General features: G+C 38.9%; 1 protein-coding gene across 5 annotated transcripts in view; it reads right to left on the bottom strand.

Moving 5' to 3' along the window:
- MARK3 (microtubule affinity regulating kinase 3) overlaps positions 1 to 18,339 on the bottom strand; it is a 67,189-nt gene that overhangs the window by 30,370 nt on the left and 18,480 nt on the right. For all 5 annotated transcript variants that reach the window (XM_035105375.2, XM_035105347.2, XM_035105365.2 and 2 more), the window contains 5 exons: positions 13,472 to 13,525; positions 10,858 to 10,906; positions 5,677 to 5,742; positions 2,672 to 2,742; positions 1,145 to 1,201 (listed from right to left, as the gene is read on the bottom strand). In XM_035105375.2, coding sequence (XP_034961266.1) covers positions 1,145 to 1,201; positions 2,672 to 2,742; positions 5,677 to 5,742; positions 10,858 to 10,906; positions 13,472 to 13,525 — 297 coding nt within the window. The remainder of the gene's footprint in view (positions 1 to 1,144; positions 1,202 to 2,671; positions 2,743 to 5,676; positions 5,743 to 10,857; positions 10,907 to 13,471; positions 13,526 to 18,339) is intronic.

An 18,339-nucleotide genomic window follows, 5' to 3' on the forward strand; every position in this document is an offset into this window, starting at 1 on the left:
TAAAAATTTTTCCTTCAGTAGCACCTTAAAGACCAACTAAGTTTATATTTTGGTATGAGCTTTCGTGTGCATGCACACTTCTTCAGATACACACTTCTTCAGATGTATCTGAAGAAGTGTGCATGCACACGAAAGCTCATACCAAAATATAAACTTAGTTGGTCTTTAAGGTGCTACTGAAGGAAAAAAATTTATTTTGCTTCGACTCAGACCAACACGGCTACCTACCTGTAACTAGAACTAGGGAAGTATGCAACTAACATAATCCCATGAAATGGGGGTTCATCTCAGGGCGGTTCACAACATAAAATCACAATATAAAATACAAAATAAAAATTAATAAAACAACCCAATACCCCCCCCTCCACAACACATTTTAAAAGGGCATTAGAAGTCAATCAGCCAAAGGCCAGGGAGAAGAGGAATGTTTTGGCCTGGCACCTAAAGATAGGTAACGAAGGTGCCAGGCAAGCCTACCTGGGGAGAGCATTCCACAAGCAGGGAGCTACTGCAGAAAAGGTCTGTTCTCGTGCTGCCACTCTCCAGACCTCTCATGGAGGAGGCACACAAAGAAGGGACTCAGAGGATGATCTCAGGGTCTGGCTAGGTTCATATGCAGAGAGGTGGTCCTTGCAGTCCTGAGTCATTCTATGTCATTTTAAATGTGTTTCTGGCAGGAGGGTTATTGATTTGTTTTTTTGTTTTTATTATGTATTTTGTGTTCTCATTTTGCATTTTTATGTCGTGAACCGCCCTGTGGTCTTCAGAAGAAGGGCAGTGTACAAATTTAATAAATAATAATAATAATAATAACAATTTCTCTCTTTCACCATAACCCATGCAAACCTGCAAGTGAGAATTGAGCTAGCAAAATCCGTACTTAAGCAGAGTCTATTTACTACCAGAAATCATTTCTACTTCTCAAACTATTACCCTCAGCCTTAATAATATGCCAGCCTGCAGTGACTAACATGGTAGGTATTTTACTATTCACATGCCAACTAGTAGTCAAAATTCATCACAGAAAGTCATCCTTTACTTTTCTCGTAAAGAACAAGGAAATTTGGTATTAATCTAGGAACAGAACAGAGTATAAAAATATTTAATAAAGTTCAAGTACAAAATCTTGTGTTTCTCTTCTTACCTTGAGATCTCTGTGAACAATATGCTTTTGATGGCAATACTGCACTGCAGATACTATCTGGATAGAAAACAGGCTCAATTATATAAAGTGACATATATCAAACAACAGAGTTGCTAAAATTGGGAAGCAATTATAATGTCAATATAATGCCCATTATGAGTAACAAAATTACCAAAAGCTCCGAGCCTAAGCACACTTACTTGTGGGTAAGTCTTACTGAAATCAATAAGAATTATTCAAAGAAGTGCATTTAGGATAAGAGTCAAAGTGACAATTGAAGGCAAGCCTATTACCTTACTTAGGCTACTGTTACCCTTCAAGCAGATTGTTATGGTTTCTCTGTATGGTAAACAAGATTAACAGTCAGACAGACAGTATGTGACAAGTTAGAGACATCTTCTAAGTGATGCTTATGAAAATTCCTAAGATTTTTCCAGCTCTGACTCAAAACGTGGCATTCCCTATTGCTTAGCCGTAGGACTCAATTATTGCCCATTTCCATGCATATGCCAAAATTCCGCTATGCAACTTGAAGATATTATGAGTGCCGCCAGACACAAACAGAATGAAAGGTAAATTTCACCAAGAAATTTCACCAAATCAGAGGCCTGTTCTTAACATCAGGGTTCAGAACACACATAATGACAGAGACAGGCAAGTTAACATCCAGACAGCCAATCTTACAAGAATCTCAAATCTCTTTAAGAAAATGTTCATTTCTAACTGGAACAGGTATCTCTTCTGCTTCCAACTGTTTGAGTAATAGATCAAAAGTTAAGCTACTTTCCCTCTGCGCTTTCACAGCAGATTGGCTTGCAAGATGAACAGTGAGAATCACAACAGAGAATAGGAGCAGGGGGCGGATGAGAAAGAGGAACAGCAGACTTGCAGTTTGAAACAGGAGGAACTCAAATCAAGGACAAGCTGTTCTGCAGCCAATACTTGCTTTCTTTGAGCAGTTTCCAATTCATGACCCTTTATTCCACTGCAAACATGTTATAAAAAATGAATGGCTCACTTCAGACATAACACCAAACCATGACTTGGCACTACGTGAATTACCCTCGTTTTCATGTACCTACCCTCACACAGGCTGATTAAATTGCTTCCTTTTGTGCAAACCATAGTCTGTTGTTACATACTAGCCAGCAAACTATGGTTTGTGTTTGCCCTCGAAACCAAGATTGAGACTAAAGCTTAGCACCTCTACCTTAACACCTGTACTTGGAGTTTATCCTTATTGATTTCAATGGAACTTACTTCCCAGGAAGTGTGCGTGTCACAGTAAAATAGTCAAGGGCTTCCTTTTCATACACACACTGAAAAATGTAGGAGCTACTTCCCTGTAGTGATAGATAATCCAATGTAGCTTCAGCATGAATGTGGAAGTATTTGCTGATTGGGCCAATTTTGCTAGTATTTCCCAACATCAACACTCCCTCCAGGAGGGAGAGCAATCACTGACTGGGGGAAATGTTAATTAACTTAAAACATTAAAAAGTCTAGTACAGAATAGTCCATACATACCTGTCTAAATTTAGCTCTTGCTTCCTTTTCCTTCATTCTTCCATGTGCAACTAGATAGTCAAACACTTCCCCTGTAATTGAGATATATGAATGGTGAAATCTTTTGAGGATTTAAGTAATAACTAATTTATTTCTGACTGTGACAATTGGATTTTCGCGTTCTGGAAAATTCAAAAGCCTGCCATATTTTTGTGACTTTTAGACTGGCCCTAATGACAATATTACCCAACTGTGAACAACAGAACCTTAATAGCAGCAGCAGTTTATGAGAGGAAACAAAACATACAAGAATTTGGAAAAAAGAATTTGGTACGTGCATGAACACATGATATATGCAAATTACAAGATTAACATAGCTGCCAAGTTTTGAAATTTTAATCAAGTAGTCAACAGAGTAGCATGTGTTTTTACAGGGAAGAAAAATATTATCTTATTACAATCTTGTTTGACAGGGAGGGCTTCCTTACTGCTTGATGATTTGTAGGAACAAACATATGATAAATATTATTACTTTCAGAAAGAATTTTTTAAAAGATTTATCAGTGACACACAACCATCACACATTCTATTTCTTAGGCTTTTAATTAATGAAACCAGTCAGAGGAACAAATTAAAAATATATGCTAAAAGACTACAGTCACAGTACACAGTAAGTGATTCATTCCGAATCAGACAACCAAGGCAGGAAATTCTCAGTGATATTAGATGTAGTCCCTGACAACTCACCCTGCAGGCTTGTCTTTCAGCATCTCTACAGAATGATTTTAGCTCTTTTGCAATAGTGACATGGCATGGGAATTAGATATAACACTACAGTGGTTCCATCCCACCCCTATAATGCTCATGCAATATATTATTCTGTGCTAGCATTTCAATCTCTTCATGTGATATAAATGGGTATAATCAAAGCAGTGTAAACTGGGGTGGTGGTAGAAATGAGAATTTGGTGTACTTTGGCATACAGACAACTCATAAGACCATTTGTGAATATGAGCCCTTACACGGATTCTATGCTCTACTGTTTACCTAAAGGTAAAGGGACCGCTGACCGTTAGGTCCAGTCGCGAACGACTCTGGGGTTGCGGCGCTCATCTCGCTTTACTGGCCGAGGGAGCCAGTGTACAGCTTCCGGGTCTTGTGGCCAGCATGACTAAGCCGCTTCTGGCTAACCAGAGCAGCGCATGGAAATGACGTTTACCTTCCCACCGGAGCGGTACCTATTTATCTACTTGCACTTTGACGTGCTTTCGAACTTACTTACTTAATTACTAAATAAATAAATGTATACCACCATTTATCCAAATGTCACAAGCAGTTCACAAACAAAAATCCAAAATGAGAATTCTCATTTTGACAAGAATACAAAATAAAACAAAAACAAACTAATAACTCCAAGTGGAACACGCACTTTCACGATTTTTACATTTATATATATATAGATTTAGTCTAGTTACATCAAACTGAGGGGGCAGCAGTTTGCACACCTATTCACTACATAATTCCTCTCCAGTGCCTAAGGTAAGTCAAAATTGCCTTTAAAAATTACAGAAATGGCATGAATCTGGCCTGGGAAAGTCTAACAGTTCCAGGTTTCCTTAGATGCCAGGAGGCCTGCTTTGAATCAACAGTGAAATGCTGCACAGAAGCTTTACTTGTTTTTTCCTCTCTTTTGGGGGAGGGGAAACAGAGAAACTCTATGTCAAGTTTCCTTAACTCACAACCCATTGAGCTAAATACAGCCCATCAGCCATAGCCCACCTCCCATTTTGCTGTAGCAAAAAATAGTACAGTTGTTAAGCACTTGGAAGGTCACAACATATGGCTAGAGGGCTGTGTTTGGCTCAGTAGGTCACATGTTGTGCAGCAGTGCTCTGCATTTTCTGTTCCCTTAAAACCTTTGTATTTTTCACCTAGTTGTTTTAAAAGTGCTATCCTCTACTTTACACTCATCCATCCATCCGGGGAATATAATGGGATCTTGATTTGTTTTCCCTTTCATATTGTTTAATTATGCATCAGTAAAAGAAATGCTGGGGGGAAAAATATCATCAACATGTCTGCAGTTGGTAAAGTTAGCACTATGGTCCATGTAGTTTTGCATATGTATCTTATATTTTTGGAAAATGTATACCTTATGTTAAAAGAAAACTGATACATCTGGCTTCAATATGGAACACATTGTGTTGCTTTATTTTGTATACCACTCTGAGGGCCTTTCATCTTATAAAACATTAGTGTCTTACCTTCCAAGTCCCGGACTGCAGAATCCGGGACCGGCAGCCGTGTGACACCGGATGTTGCATCGACGTAACTTCCGGTGTCGCTTTGCCCTTCTATGGGCACCCAAAATGGCCATTGCCGGCTTCAAAAGTAGCTTCTGCGCATGACCGGAAGTGCGTCGACGCAACTTCCGTTGTCGCCCCACCCATCTATGGGCACCAAAATGGCCGCCGCCGACACTGGAAGTCACATCTATGCACTTCCGGTCATGCGTAGATGCGACTTTTGAAGCCGCCGGCAGCCATTTTTTGTGCCCATAGAAGGGCAAATCAGAAAAAAATGGCCGCTGGCAGGAGAAAATAACGGAGAAAAACAGGAGACGAAGTGATACGGGGGACCACCGGGAAAAGATAAGTAAAAATGGGGGTTTCCCGGGGAAAACGGGAGACTTGGCAGCTATGATTAGTGTGTGTGTGTGTGTATAAATGTACACATTTAGACTGAGAAAAGAAAATCAATAGTACAAGTGTCCACTGAAGGTACAAGGAAACTAATTTGGAATTTTTGGAGTCTGACCATCTGACTAATTTACTGCTTCAAGATAACAACAAGGGCAGTAAGCTCTTACTGAAGTCTGCTAATATTTACATGCTTTCACATTTCTTATGCGGAAAGTATAAGTGGTGGTTTTGAAATGTTATTATTTTTTCCAACATAAACATTATATCTAGTATATCACTTGATTTTTTAAAATTCTGTTTGGCTTGAAATAGTTTTGTACTTACCTCCACTAGCATACTCCATGATTAAGTAGAGCGTTTTTTCGGTTTCAATTACCTCGAATAATTTAACTGGAAGAGACAAGAACTGATTTAGAGATTAACATCAGTGTTACCTACGGTATATAGACAATATTTGTTACTGGACTTCAGTTTTATTTACCATTTCAAATAGTGACCTCAAACACTGGGGAGGCAGGGTGAATACATATTTTTAATCCATTTTCCACTGCCAGGCACATGAACATTACACACTGGTGCCTTATAGACACTCAGGTCAAGTGTCTACCAAATATCCTTTTACTGGAACAGCTAAAGGCTGAATCTGCAAAACATGTTCTCTGCCACAATCTCTCCCCAAGCTGAAGCCCTGAGTCACAACCCAGAGAACTGTTTGCCTAGTGCTGCAATATACAACAAAGCTTTTGGTTTCCTCCTTGAGCAACTCAGCCCCCAAACCGCATGATAAGCCACAACAGAAACATAGGGGGATTTTAAAGAAGTATATAGTAAAGAATGAGTATTAAAATAGAAATACAAGAAGCAGCAATGAATATCAACCTAAGGGGAGCTCCCCGGACTGCTGCTTTAAGTATTTGCTATGTATTTGTTGATGCAGGACTAATTTTGCAGTATTGAGACCACTTACAAAATCAATGAAGCAGGTCCTCTAAGTGCTTTCAGGAAGCATCAGTTGATTGTGTTTTAGAAAACTGACAAATCACATTTTTCCTAGGCACACACATCAAAGACTAATGCAGAAACATCCTGCTTTTTCATATGACTACCTACAGAAGTTTTAACACAATAGGTATTAAAGTAATAGTATTTAAGACCTGAAGAAGAAAAAAATACAGCTATTCAAATGTAACTAGATACAGGAGTAAAATAACTGTACCCGAGAAGTAATTATTTAATAACAGAATCTGAAATAAGCCATTTTCATCATTTACAAAACTACCAGACCTGCTCCCCAAATATCATATTTATAAGGCATGTAATATATTTCTTCATTAGCAGATAGTTTGCTTTGTATATGATAAGCATAGTTTGGTTGTTCTTAGGACAATGCTTCTGAAAAATTTACCAGAAAGTGCCACTTGTTTCAAGGGGTGCAACGTTCAGGGAAAGGGCCGCAGCTTGGCAATCACACATCTGTTTTTCATTCAAAAAGCCATTGTTTCAATCCCTGGCATCTCCAGGCAGGGCTGGGAGAGAGATTCCCAGCCCTGGAGAGCCACTATCAGTCTGTGTACACAAATACTGAGCTAGATGGACCAATGGTTTGACTCGGGATAAAGCAGATTCTCATGTTCCTATGGTTATGATAATACAGCACTCAGTTATGCAATAACATAATATAAGAGCTCGTTGTCGCTAGTATTTTAAAAATTATTTCCAATTGCCAATCATTTTCTTACAGAACACGAGGAACTATGAAGAAGCTCTTAGCTTCATAATACATGCATACATCATTATTCAATTATTCATGCTAGGGTATGATTTGTGCTTAAATCCTAAGTGGTGGGTATTTATAGATTGAGTTGGATGAAAAGTGCTCATCTAGCTGTTGGAAGAAATTTATGGGAATAAGCTACATTGACTTTCGGTGTTACAGTAGAGCCACTAATCACTTCCAAGTCCTATCTTGACATCTCCCTTTATAAGTTAGCACTGTTATCTCTGGATCGCATACATATACATATACATAACACACACACACACACACACACATATAATTCCCATGCTTATCAAGCTGAAACTCCCTCTACAAACCTAATAATGCAGAAACTGATAGTAAATTACACTTCATATTATAAATGTCAAATTAGCTTATTTTTCTGTGTAACCACACCGCATTATGCACAGCTTAATTACTGCCTGCTTTGATCAACCATAGTTTGTCACTGGCAACGTTCAGACGTAACACTAAAACATAGTTTAGCATGACATGAACAAGACTAGCCTTCTTCCCCAGTCTCGTGTGTTCCCTATAATACCTCAAGAACTGCCTCCCCCCATATGAACCAATCCAGACCCAGGCAGTCATAGTCTGAGGCTCTTCTTTGCGTGCTTCCTCCATGAGATCCAGAGGGCCTTTTCTGTGGTGGCTCCCCACTTGTTTAGTGCTCTGCTCAGGGAGGCTCACTTGGCACCTTCATTAAATATCTTTAGATGCCAGGTAAAAATATTCCTCTTCTCCTAGACCAGGAACATCCAACTCCCAAGAGACTGCGATCTACTCACAGTATAAAAATACTGGAAGTGATCTACCCATTGTGGGGGGGGGGGACAAAGTTGTTGAGCTTTTTTGGGGGGGGAGCCACAGGTGTTTAGTTTTTTTGGGGGGGGGACTCGCCAAAACGACGACGCAGCAGCGGTAATGACTACTTCCATATCCAAACTCATCGGCTAAAAACACTTAAAGACCGCCCATTTGACAGAGCAAGGGTGGCGGGGGGCTGGGACTTTCACTCCATTGTTTTTCTCTTCCTCCGATTGACAGGGACCTCGCGATCGACCGTGATCATATGGAGATTGACCTGTCGATCACGGTCGACCTGTTGGACATCCTGTCCTAGACCTTTGGCAAATTAATCTATGGTCTTTTAAGCTGTGTGGGGGGGGGGGTATTGTCCGTTTGTTATTATGGTATGTATTTTTGTGTTTTTATATTGTAAACCGCCCTGTGATCCTCCTATGAAAGGCAGTATAGAAATTGAATTCATCATCATCCACTAGGAAGAGGATGACAGAAGCCTTTACTTTCCATTTCCCTTAAATGTCATTTGATATGTTATCTGGAGCTGGGATCATAGTTTATCACTAACTATAAGAAGTATAATAAGAGAGGTCCATATCGCTTGTTCTGGAGAAGGAATATTTTGAAACTGACCAGAATTACTGATAAACCACGACACAAAGAAATCCCGTTTAAGAGAAACCAAATGTAAAAGTAAGTATTCAAGCTCCTCTTACTTGCTATGCAAGAGGAGAAACAGAGAAAGCTTGCAAGAAGGCCAAGCTCATTCACTTTGTGCTACACTACCATTTCAATGCAACATCCGAATGCAGCCAATTGTGTCTGAAAGTGGCAAATTATTGCAAACCAAGGTGATCTGAAGGCAGCTGTCTATTTTTGTTTTTAATTAGATTTTTAATTAGTTGTCCCCTCACATACATACATGAAAAGTAATAACAGCCATCTTGAGGAAATAAGCTAGCGTTATGTGAAGACAGTCAAAAGCATTTAAAAAAATTAGAACTCTTTCAAACTATTACAGTGTAGTCCTAGAGTATACCAGAAGTTTAATGTGATCAGTATTGACTGGACTTCAGATTTAATCTAAGAACAGTTATTTCCTGGCAGTTGAAGACTAGCCTCCTCTTTATTTTCTTCTCCCTGATGAATAGGTGTCAAAGCTACAAAGCCTACCCAATGTACACAGCAGAATCTAAGCAATGTTAATTGGAAGAGATTTTGGCTACATCTGAATGCTAGATGCAGGTAGCACAATTAAATCGCTTTTGCTAAAGACATGTTTGCTTCAATTTTAGATACAGCATGTGAATGTGTTACTGGGTTCTGCATGAACTATAAATGCTAACAAGTTCCGATACTAGTTTTCTATACTGTATATTAAGTCTGAACTTTGTAGCAAGAATATTGAACTGCATAGGAATAGCATTCCCTCAGAAACCACACTTATAAATGACAGTACGGTATCAATTACCACTTATTTTTACACTAAGCTCAATTTTAGGTTGACTTGAATTTTCATAGTAAACGCAATAGAGGTATTGGGGATTATGTAGAAGCTGTCAAAGAAACCTGAGTCGACTGGAGATTTAAAGTGCTGAGTTCAGGAATAGCTGAATCTCTTATTTAGGAGACATAGGATTTATTTTATAAGCTTAGAAACATGTTTGAGAAACAAAATGCATCTCTTTAAGCTCTGACTATCCACATTCTCTTCAGGAAAAGCAAAAGGGAACTTCAAAACTGGAATGTATTTTTAAACCAATATACCCCTTAATTCTACAAAATTAAGTGAAATATTGTAATTTAATGTTCCTCTTTAACATTCTCCAGAACAAGACATCTAGGAACATCAACTGTACTGGGTTTGTTGCCCAGAAATTTCCTCTGAGAGGAAGCTGCTGGACTTAATGTGCCCAAATATGTGGCAATGGATAGGCATTCATATAGGACAGGCTGGCTAGTAACCATGCAAAGAAGTGCCTCTTGAGTTATCAAGAACCAACTTGTTATTCAGGCTCTCTGCTTATGGTACACTATATCCTGAGGGTTCATACGATGAATACACTATTTTGCCTAGCAGCAAGGGAGAGGCATTCAATGAAGGCAAGTTTAAGCAACAAGTGATGGGCTTTACTGTTGTACATCAATTTACGACTTCTGTAGAAAACAACAAATAAACTAAATAAATACTATACAGATGTTGTTGTGATCAAGTCCATCTTGCCAGCAGGGTTCCCCCCCTTTTTTTAATTGGACATGATGAGTTTCTTGCACAACTTTGTGGAAAGGTGGGATTTGCAAAAGCACAGGGGACAGCCACTGAAATCTTGTATTGTGTACAAAAGCCCCACAGGCTCCAGAGCCATAACGTTTTTTTTTTTAATAACTAAAAAAAGCGATAATTTCAGTTGGAGGACACTGAAATATAAATTTTGAGCAACAGCTTTGTGACTGACACACACATGTATGGAATAATAGAAACAGAAGCCTTCACATATTTTATGCACATGGGGTAACGTGTAAGTTTAAAAAACAAAAAGTTCACCTAAAGCAAAAACATTAACCCTGTTCAAAAATTACTGGGATAATGGAGAACCTTCATATTCTATCTCTGAGGGATGCATCAAAACTAGCAGAGTTGTACTAAGACAGGGGCACATCAGCTTCCTCCATCCCCTGCCTACCCCCAAAATCTTCTTCAGCCGGTCCCCCATCCTTCAGAGCTGAATTTTGAGGGCAAGCAGGGCACTGCACGAGAGAGGAGATTTCTGTTCCACTATCACACATCCCTTATGCTAATGGCATGGGAGCATTGGATAACGCTCATATTTTATAAACACACACACACTTTAGTCAATTAACTACTGAATAGTTATTCCCACTTCTCAGCCCTCAAAAGTAAAAGCCTTTAACACGTGCCTTACCTATATTGGGATGATTTAAAATCTTCATTATCCTCACTTCCCTGAACAGCTGGAACAGAGAGAAAAATACAATTGTTTATGATTTTTAAAAATCACAAGCCGTTACTTTTTATTTAATAATCATATTTTAGGAACTTGGAAAAGGGTTCTTATATCTGAAAAAGGTTTAAAAGAAACACCCCAACAAAAAGCAAGCCACACATATTGGGACACATAGCTGTAACAAGTTGATGCTAAAGAGATTTCAGAAGGACATTCAAGTTTCTTTGCATGTCTTCTTAATCTGAACTCTAGAAATACTTTAGTGCTCCAAGTGCCAAAGGATGAACATTCCAGGAATAATTATACAGTTTGATATGAATCTGGAATCTGTCCAGTTCTGGGTCAAAACAAAATGTTTACCTCAAAAGGTTTCACAATGATTTTTGTGACTCTGCCAACATGCTAGCACAAGTATCTAATAAGAATAGTGGGCAGACGCGAAGGAGAAATTCACTGCTGTATGCTTTCCTAGTGGTGAGATCCAAGGCACAAGGTATAGAATGGCCCAATTTGCAGTGTTCAAATGAGACACTATGATCTGTGTATGTCTGAATAAAACCCACAGCTCTTGCTAATTAATTAAGACAACTCCCAAAAATTTAGTTGCTTATGCTCTAAACAAGGGCTGTGCAATTCCTTCCCACAAATACTGCTTTTTTAGAAAGGCTGTAATAAAACCGCCCAGAACACTACAGATTTAACAGTGCAGCTCAAGACCTCTAACAGTAATCTGCTTTTTCATACTGCAATATAAACAAAAAGCAATCATAAGAGTTGGCAGCGGATTAAGTCAAATGTCAGCTGTATGGGGCATTTCCTGGGATACCTGGCAGCTGTAAGGGATTTTATATATACTATATTAAAACTTCTCTTTTTCAAAGTCTGAGATAACATTGAATAAAAATTCCCAAATTCCTCATGGATATTTATTGGGAGATATGTATATATTTAGCATTTAGGGGTGTGTGTGTGTGTGTGTGTGTGTGTGTGTGTGTGTGTGTGTGTGTTCATTCCTGAGACTGATGGTAGCCAATCCCTCAGAGGGCAACATCACAAAAGGATTCCTAAACTCCTTTGGGGTTTAAAATTATATCAAGGAGGAGGGGAAAACTCTGGTCCTCTTAAGTTTCCAGAGATGCGTACACAGAAGAAAAAGTGGGACCTCCCCCCAAAAAAGCAGCAGTTTATCCATCTGTCGTTCTTTTCTTTTCTTTGTGTGTAAAAGTCTATTATTGCATTATGTTGTCATGATAGACAGCACGTATAATTTGGAGGGTGTGGGGGTCCAGCTTTTGAAGGCTCCCCAAGATGAAAAGTCTGGTTCCTAGGAAGTGCAGTAATCTTGCAGTTCTCTGCAAAGGAGTGTTCTGCTCTCACATCCTTTCAAGAAACCCAGTATTCCAGATGGTTGATACTCTCAAGCATTTTCCTGATTATTTTCTAAAAGCTGCCCTTAATGCTAACGGAGGGAGAGCAATCAATTGGTTTTGTATTAAACCAACGACTCTCCTTAGAGATATATTAGCAAACTATCAGGGCATTGCTAGAATAGTATGGTGGGAAAATATGGGGTGTCAGCATACAAACTACAAAAGTATAAAAAGCTGTATGGAAAGCAGCATAATTTTATAGTCTGAAAGTCTAGCAACAATCCAGGTTACCACGAACAGTTGAAAGGAAGCAGGGAAAAGTGCACAATCTCCAAGAGAGAAACCATGGGGAGGGTGGAGTACTAAGTCATCCCCACTTTTCACCTGAAAGCCATACCCAGGTTGCTTTCCCCGGTAAAGATTCCTGGCTTGGGTTTGCAGCATTTCAAGAAAAATCCAATTGGATTGAGAAGAGCTGCAGTGAAGGAAGGGGATAGGTTAAGCCTCAACTCCATCCTGCTGCTTTTCAGTTTTTCCACAGCTGTTGGGTTCCCAGACTTGAATCTGTCATTCACTTTGTATCTGTATTGGTACTATTTTTAACTGGTTTTATATACAGTATGGAACTGTTTTCAAAATGTTTGTATTGTTTTTATATGGAAATGTTTTAAATTGTTTTTAGACTTGTTTTATGGTAACAACTGTTTTATAGTTGCATATTCCATTGTTGTAAACTGCCCTGAAACATGGTGCAGGGCAGGAAAGACGTCTAGTAAAATAAATAAACAAATGTGCAGCTCCAGTCTAAGAAAGTGCATCTCAGTAAATGCTTAATGTTGAATACATTTTGCCCATGAGACAAAACAGCAGAAGAAACAGAGGCTCTTGTTCAGTTTATGCAGCAGTTTGGAGCACTAGAATAAGGACGTAAGACGGGTAGGTGTTATTTCAGACTTTTTTCGTATGTAAATTCCTCGTTCAAATGGGATCAAATTCATCTGATAAGACTGTGCACTTTCTCCCCCTCCCCACAAAATGCAGGGAAAAGGTCAGCATTAAGTTGAAACCACCATGGACTGTGGACTTCACTGAAAAATGCTAACACAAAGTTAAAACTACGGTAAGCCAGGGCTAACATGAAAAATACTACAAAGGGAAATGAACTAAAATACCTGAATGGCTAAACAACTAAGTGAACCTACCTTCTGTAGACTAGTTGGGTTCAACTGTGTTTTGTCGATTATTTTTATTGCAACCTAGAGAAAATGGTTCACAGTTAATATTTGTTAACAAATGGATTTCATGTTACAGTTCAGAGATATTGGTGATGGTAAGTGCACCACCCTTTGAGCAGGGACTGCACAATACAAAATGACAAACACATCTGACATGATCTGAAGATTCAAGCATTAGTACTTAAAACCTGTGGATCAGGGATGCTGTGAATGTATCATGAGCTTCCATAGGAATATCACACAATCTTCGTCCAAAATCAATCACAAGCTGCATTCCACCACATGCAACTTATGTGGCACCTGTATTTCTGAGAGCCTAACCTGGAGCCAGTTATCAGCATCCTATAAAATGGAGTTGGTGCTCAAAAAGCAAACATGTGACTCGGCCACCAAAACAAAACACAAATAAACTGGATAGAAAATAATTCAGGGCTCACATTAGTTTATCATTAATGAGATCTGAAAGAGGTTCTAAATATTGTTGCTTGGGACCTGCACAAAAATATGTTGCAGTGTTGTGTTCCTGTTCACTGCTCGCGTCTGTCCATCAAGCCCTCTATGACACGCCATTCCCTCCCTCTTTAACAGCCATTATTCCATGGTCACTAAACATGCTCAGACCCCACTAGGAGTATCTTGTTTTTTATTCTGCTGCCCTTCATCTGAGGATCACAGGCCAGTTTACAAAATTAAACCACAAAAATACATAGCATAGTAACAAATGAAAACAATAATTTATTTATCTTCTATTTTATCTATTAAATAAACCCTAAAGATTTCCCTAAGCCTACTCATACCTAAGCTGCCCAGAATGCCTGGGGCAACCCAGTCTGAAGGGCAGGGTATAAGTAGGTAAATACATAGAAAAATACATAGAAAATTATAATTATAATTATTTTCCTCCTCTGTGTGCATAGTTCAATTCTGGCATCATAAGCAATAGCTCTTACACCTTGAACATCTGATATAGAGAGAATGATGATATAGTGCAATATGGTGATTTGCAAAGAACAGCAAGAACACATCCCTGTCCTTCAAGCACTGAGCCAAGAATGGAACACTGGATCCAATCAAATGAAATTGCTACACATACTTAGACAGAAATAGTTACATTAGGAAAAGAGGGGCAAATTAGAAAAGCCATGTTTGCAAAACTAATACAAGATCAATTTTTCAGAAGATGTTTTGAGTTAAATTTAATTCCTGGTGCCAGTTCACACCGCTTTCAGAAGCTCTGTTCAATATCTCAGCCTCAGTAGCAGCAAAAGAGAAAGAGCAATGGGTACAGCGGCAGCAGCTAGGGAGGTGACAAATCACATGACTGTTCTATATACTAGAGGCAACAGCACTAGTAGAGCAGGTGTAATTCTCAAACAGAAAAAAGAATTATGAATCCAGCCATTGAAAGAATGCCAAAGACTCAAGGGTACCCTTAAGGCAATTTAAGACAATTCAGTTTTGTCCCAAGGACATGTCACCTCAGCAAACTTATGAGGTGTTCAGTTAACCATGTTTAGTGGCTGCTACTCCTAATAGATAGAAATTCAGCCTGTTGTCCCACACATAAGAAGAAATCTGTGGATCAGCTCAGCATATGAGAGAGGAAGAAAATTTCCCCTTATTCACACAACTCAATCATTTAAAGCATTTTTACAGTGCTCTTCATCAAGAAGAGTTGTTAAATCCCTTGGCATACAACAAACACTAAAACATCCAACATACCATCTCAGGACTATTTAATTGCTCATCCTCTAACATTGTGTATGCCATCAAATGCCAACAGTGCCCTTCAGCTCTCTATATTGGACAAACAGGCCAAACCCTACGCCAAAGGATAAATGGACATAAATCTGACATCAGGAACCAGAAGACAGAAAAACCAGTAGGAGAACACTTCAATCTCCCAGGACATTCTATACAAGATCTCAAAGTAGCTGTCTTACTACAAAAGAATTTCAGAAATAGACTGGAAAGAGAAGTTGCTGAATTGCAACTTATCACCAAGCTCAAAACCATGGAGGGACCTGGTTTGAACAGAGATATCGGGTTCTTATCTCATTATACATGATAAGCGATCTTCAGCCATCTCAACCCTTGCTTTTTCATGCAAAACCATTTGCAGTCGTTTGCGGTCATCAACAGCTATCAGTCAGTCAATCACCCATTTCCACCACCCTTCTGAGTGATCCCCCCTCCCCATCCCCACCCCTCCCCACCCCTTCTCTACATAAGTGCCTGGAAACTTCCATTTCACTGTATCTGAAGAAGTGTGCATGCACACGAAAGCTCATACCAAAATAAAAACTTAGTTGGTCTTTAAGGTGCTACTGAAGGAATTTTTTTATTTTACTTCGATCCAGACCAACACGGCTACCTACCTGTAAACAAACACTAAAGTTTTAACAGACCAGGGAAGATTTAAAAGCTGCTCACAGTGTACACTGAACTTTCTATCTGCAGATGATGAAATTTCAATTTCCTTCCTTCCTTTCTAAGCGGCTGCTGCATCTCAGACAATCAACTTTAACACAAGTTTCTACACAAGTGTTACACTGAGCTATAAGCCTCTTTGCCTTGATTCAACTTTCAACAATGTGTTCAACACAGATCATCCCTACACACAGCAGCGCCAGCCAATCCTGGTAAAGACGACACAATGCTGCAAGCTGCAAGCCCCTTCTGCGACTCACCAGATGCACATTGATCCATAGCTTTATCACCTCCAGACCAGATTAACTGTAGCACCATGCACTAGGGGGATGCTGCAAAGCTACTCACAAACATCAGCTAGTATAAGACAGCTGTCTGTTGGCAGATTGGCCTTCCTTTCGTAACTAGTGTTATCACGCTTGCCTGTAATCCACACTGAATTCCGTTGCACTTCTAGGTGCTCATTTCAAAAGGTGACTTTTCAAATGCTAGGAATCCTCAAAAGTGAAGACCAGCAGTTGAGCAGCAACAATAGGTCATGCCTATTATCCAGCCCTATCTTTTCTTTAAAACTATACGTTTGCCTGAATTTGCAAACGTATTTTATATTGTATATTCCTGCGTATAAGACTACATTTTAACCCAGGAAAATCTCCTCAAAAGTCGGGGGTCGTCTTATACGCCGGGTTGTATGTCTTATATGGCGAGTATATCTCAAACTATATTTTAACTGGAAAAGTTGGGGGTCGTCTTATACGCCCAGTCGTCTTATACGCCGGAATATATGGTATATTATCTCGAGTACCCTCTGGACAGACACTCCTTGAATTTATCAGATTAAGTCATCCATCTACTTCTGAAGTAGCTTTCTGAAAAGTATCTGGAGACTAAGGCAACACCTTTCCATGAATATGAAAGCAAATACGTGACCTAATAGCACATTCACTGTTAAGTGTATGTGGAGAATGTAAAATTGCAGGACACAGCTAAATCAAGAGGATGTCCGCATATTTGAGTTCCTTTATTTTGTCTATAGGGATTAGTATTTTATTCAGTACATAAATAAAATAAAAAATAAATGCATTTCGCAACGATGCCAAGTCAAAGTGGCAGCACCATAAGCAGTGAGAACTCCTTAAGTTATCAAAAAGTGAGCCACCAAGTCATCTAGATTTGCAAATGCAAGAGAGATTAAGGAATGGCCATATCTTTTAAGCAGTCTGCATCTTTTAATCAGGTACAAGTTCAAGGTGGCTTAGAGACACATATTGTCAGCAGTTCCCAGGGTGCTGGTGACTAGCACAAAGCAACAACCTGAGTAATTTTTTATTTTATTTTGCTAAGCCTGCTCCCCACTCCACAAATATGTCAGCATTCAGCTATGACTTCAGTTCAGTCCATCTGCAAGGGAAACACAGCCTTCATTTCTCCCAATTGTCCAAAATTACATACTAGCTTTGAACGGTTTCTGTGCTCCCCATTATTAAGGTCTGCCTCACACTTCAGTTCAAAAATAAAACTGCATTCCACACATGCCGGCTATTTCTTATTCTTGGAACGTGATCCTGAATGAATTTGGAAGCAAGTTTCTCTGAATTTAATGCAACTTACACCCAAGTAGGATTACAGTAACATTAGCATACTGCATAAACAAAACCCAGATCATGAGTTTATACAAAATGTAAAGTGATGCATTTTTTGTTTACGATGAAAGAATGTATGACACCAACCTACTCAAGCATGGCAGATCCAGGTTAACCAAAGGAACATAACCGCAATTTTAGATTAATTAAATTTAGATTAATTAAAACTGAAAAATAAGCTGGGCTACAATTTGTCCTAGACCTTTTAAAAAGGCACAACAACACACAACAACAGTCAATACATTTAAAACAAAACTAAAGCAATACAAAATAGACACTCAGGGCAAAGACCCATTTACTCAGCTGGGAAAGCCTGTCAAAACAAAAATGTCTTCGATTAGAACTGGAAACTACAGATAGTGAGCACCTGTTGCATCTCAGCAGAAATACTATTCCACAGAACAGGGGCAGTTGAACCACTACTATATTTAGCCAGCTGGTTTTTCCAGGTGACACTAATCTACTACAAAACTGATGATTCAAAACTGATGATTCAATTCTATTCCTAAAAAGATTTAAAGAGTGTTGGCAAAATATTGCTAGGAATACCTATGAAGCACAGAAATTCATTTGAGTCAAGAGGTGGGAAACCCATGAGCTGCAATTTATTTATTTTATTTTTGCAATAAATGGTATTCTCCCTATTTTGGCTTACACACATTTCAATCTGGAAAAGCATATTCTTTGGATCAAACCTTTGGGGTTTTTTATTCAATATAAAGATGGAGTATTCATACATATTTTTGAGGTAACATGATTATG

The sequence above is a fragment of the Zootoca vivipara genome, chromosome 1 (assembly GCF_963506605.1).
Source record: "Zootoca vivipara chromosome 1, rZooViv1.1, whole genome shotgun sequence".
NCBI classification, from domain to species: domain Eukaryota; kingdom Metazoa; phylum Chordata; class Lepidosauria; order Squamata; family Lacertidae; genus Zootoca; species Zootoca vivipara.